Genomic DNA, 3857 nt, shown 5'->3' on the forward strand with positions numbered 1-3857 from the left:
TATCTGTAATGTAGTATCTGCTACCTACAAATCACATTAATGTTAAAGCACTGCAAAACAATTTTTCTTTGGAGCAATATAGGCAAGTTAAACTCCAATTCAACAGAGGAAAACAAAATAATGTTGCCTAAGTGTTTCTAAGGCTTTTCAAACTCTTATGATGATAACTAAGATAAACAAGTTGATGATTTTATATGGTGTACTAGTATCTGTTTCAGTAGCCTAGGTTTATAAACACAAAGTAGCCTACTGAATGAAATGAATAAATGGGACAGATATTTCAAATTAGTAAACATACATTTAATAATAGATTGTGTGTATATATATATATATATATATATAAAATAATGATAATAATAATAATATTAATCAGCTGTGTGAGTTCACCATGGAAACAGTAACTTCACTGGGGGTTATTTCGAAACACGGTTACAGGGGGTCATTTCGCGAATGACTTTGAAATGCGACTGGATTATTTTTGCCGCGGTAGTTTCCGCGGCGGTAATAGGCATTCTGGTTGAGTACCATCTGTATATAGGTAAAACATAACAAGAATACAGTAATGGATGTTACTGTAGGCTACTCATGCTTTGTTTCACTAGGGCTTTTTGCAGTTACTGTACAAACGACTACCATTTTTCTCCAAAACGACACACATTTGAGATAAGATGTTTTGTCACATAAAGGATGCCTGAATGTCATGAAAATGACAATAACTCATTTTTTACCAAAAATGCAGTTACTGCCTTTTTGTTTTGTAGGGCAGTATAATTTATGTAACTGATCTGTCATCCCAGAGACATATTCATTTTGATGTTTGGTTTCTATAAAGAAAACATTTTGTGTTTCTTTCTGTTTACTTAGAATTTTCTTCATAAGGAATTCAACCCTTCTCTCCTCCTGCTGCTGGAAAAAAGAAGCCGCTACTTTCCTCCGAAGGCGTCGAGCGTAAACCTCTAGCGGCAGAAGGGTGTAGCTGAACAGATAGAGGAACACCAGCGCCATCACTACACTTGGGTTCAGCTTACTGGATTGGGCCTCACACAAGTTTGGATCAGAGTGAATGAGGGCTGGGTAAAGTCTGTTGAAGTTGACAATTTCTAACCGACAGTTTGAGGTAAATAACTGACAAAGTTCCACCGTTGTTCCAACCTGAGATGATTAGAAATAAAGGGGAAGAGAAGAGAAACGGGTTATTGTTTTTCAAAATAGTGAACATTATACTTACTTTCTTTATTGGAGTCTTTTCATTTTGGGAAACGTGTAGGCCTACTTCAATTTGGATTCATACAATGTGATATTTACTGAATTTAGCTTATAAATTACATGCAAGATGTTAATGCGCAAAATTAGTTAATGTCTCATAATAATGAATAAACATGACAGACTAAGCTCAAATCTTCTAAAGCTCTATATATGCGAGAGATCTTAAAATATGTCTTTTGTGCAGGAGCCTGGATATCTAAATGCAATAAGTAACAATGCACAATAGTGTCTTTAGTACTTCATCAATTTTTGTACATTTACATTGGTAGAAATTGAAAAGGAATACAAATTCTTTTTTATTTGAATTATATTTCATCAGTTTATTCATATTTTAAGGAGAAACTGGTGGAGTGGATTACCTTGAAGTTGACGTTGATGCTGATGCTGGTGGATGGCATGTTTGAAATCCAAGGACCACCTGAGTTCACCAAGTAATACAAGAAATGGTCCAGCACTATCAAAAAGACTGTCATTAACAGATACAAAGTGATCCCCAGGGCAGGAACCAGACATTTGAAAAGTTCCCTTTTAGTTATTCTGAAACTGGTGGAGTTTACACCATTTTTCACATCCTTTACATCAACCGCGATCCCTTTTTTGACTGCTTTCCTCCTGAGCCCTCCTGTGATATACGTGTTGTCAAATCTTACAGACGTCAAATAAGAGCGAAGGTACATGACAGACTCTGTCAACAAATACAGAACAAAAACAGCTGCAAAGATTCTGCTGAATAGCAGCTTCAGATCCTGTACTTGACTTTTAACTTCAGAGAAATCCTCCTGCACTCGCTGACTCAAGAAATGCAACCGTCCCTTCACTTCTGAGACATTGATATTTGTGGTGTGATCAAAATCGCATAGTGTTCTGAAAATACTGCCTATCTCTTGCACTGAGCTCCTGACTAAATCATTCTTGATGGTGTTGATGAGCTCTGAGCTGCTTAAAATACTTTGAGAGAGTTTTTCTGATGCACATTTCACAACATGTGTTAGAGTTGCAATGTTGGCAGCCATGTTGGGTAGAACGTAGAGCACTACAATCATCACAGATGCGGACAAGAGCAGTTTACGGCCCTGTCGGGTAAACAGTGTCGGGAAGATTAGTGTGAAGGCACATCGGAACGGATGGATGAGAGATGACAGGATAAACACAGCTGTGGCATAGATACCAACTGCAACAAATGCCGTCTGGATGTCATATTTCAAAAGGTCTGTGAGCCAGTGGAGAAGTAGTGAGGCAGTCACAGCAGCCATTAAGAGACAGAGAACCAGTAGAGCGAGCAGATGACCTGAACTCTGAGGAGTTGGGGAAGAGTAGCACAACCAGAGCATCTCCATAACGCTCCTCACTGAGGCTCTATACACACACACACACACACACACACACACACACACACACACACACACACACACACACACACACACACACACACACACACACACACACACACACACACACACACACACACACACACGAATAGGAATAGGAAAAGAGATGAGAAATTAGACGACGGGAAAATATTTGTCTCTATATGAGAAAGAGTCGGTATAGCCTGAAGGTGGTGTAAACGATTTTTATGGAATGGTATGCAGAAAGAATACTAATTTTGCTTGGAAATTTCTGATTAAAGCGGTACTGGATATAATAATTCAAAAATAAAGACAAAGTAGCAACTTTGATACTCATTTCACAGCTTTAGACATGTTACACGGTATTTTAATGAATTGCTATAGCAAAATCAACATCTACACGTATGTAACTAAATGTAGTGCAATAATACTGTAGCCTATATTACACACTAAGTGTGACAGAAAATATTGACATACCTGAGGGAAAACGAAGAGAGACTTCGGCGTTTTCTTAAGGGCATCATTATTGTCGGTTAAAAGGAGGCTTGAAGAAGATCATGGATTTATCTTAACATTAAAAGGTCAGTCATCATCAAAGCAAAACTGGTCCGCTCATATTGAGCTTGGCACCAAATACACCCATATATATACTGTAGGCTACACCCAATCCTATGACTCTGAGCTGGATGCTGAACACACATGTACACTGACTCATTGTTGCTCAAATTCACATGAGACCCAATCACAGATGACACCACAACGCCTATCACATCACATGACACTCTTTTAATGAACCTTAAAAGGAAGATAAAAACAACATTTTAAAAAGGAAGTCTGTAAGTGCTGTGCTTGTTGGTTTCAAATAGTTTTCATGTAACGTGTATTAAAACTGTGTTCCCATAGTGTTCTAAAAAAACCTTTTTGGTTGGTCCCACAATCCCACTATATTTTCTTATGTACTGGCAATTTTCATATTTTCTTTCTATGGATTTGAGTGTTAAGTCTGTAAAAAAAAATTGTGTAAACAACTCGACAATTTTGTTGGATCCAAGTTTTAATTAGGATTCCGATTTATGGATGATGAACACAAGATTATAAACATAGAAATGATACATAATTATGAATTAATTGCATACTTTACATAAATACAATAAAATTTACATTAATACATTTGACATTAATACAACAAATCTAAAACATATGCAGAAGATTATTTATTAAATTTTTTGAGATTTTCATTGA

General features: G+C 36.8%; 1 protein-coding gene across 1 annotated transcript; it reads right to left on the reverse strand.

The window, feature by feature from the left end:
- Window positions 1-574: 574 nt before the first annotated feature.
- ocstamp (osteoclast stimulatory transmembrane protein) lies at window positions 575-3299 on the reverse strand. Its single transcript, XM_079638134.1, has 3 exons — window positions 3093-3299; window positions 1626-2622; window positions 575-1152 (listed from the first exon to the last, which is right to left on the reverse strand). Exons 1-3 carry the CDS (start codon window positions 3137-3139, stop codon window positions 718-720), a joined length of 1479 nt encoding a protein of 492 aa, XP_079494260.1. The 5' UTR covers window positions 3140-3299; the 3' UTR covers window positions 575-717.
- Between the last annotated feature and the right edge of the window lie 558 nt (window positions 3300-3857).

Source organism: Phoxinus phoxinus, assembly GCF_949152265.1.
Source record: "Phoxinus phoxinus genome assembly, chromosome: 15".
In the NCBI taxonomy this organism is placed as follows: domain Eukaryota; kingdom Metazoa; phylum Chordata; class Actinopteri; order Cypriniformes; family Leuciscidae; genus Phoxinus; species Phoxinus phoxinus.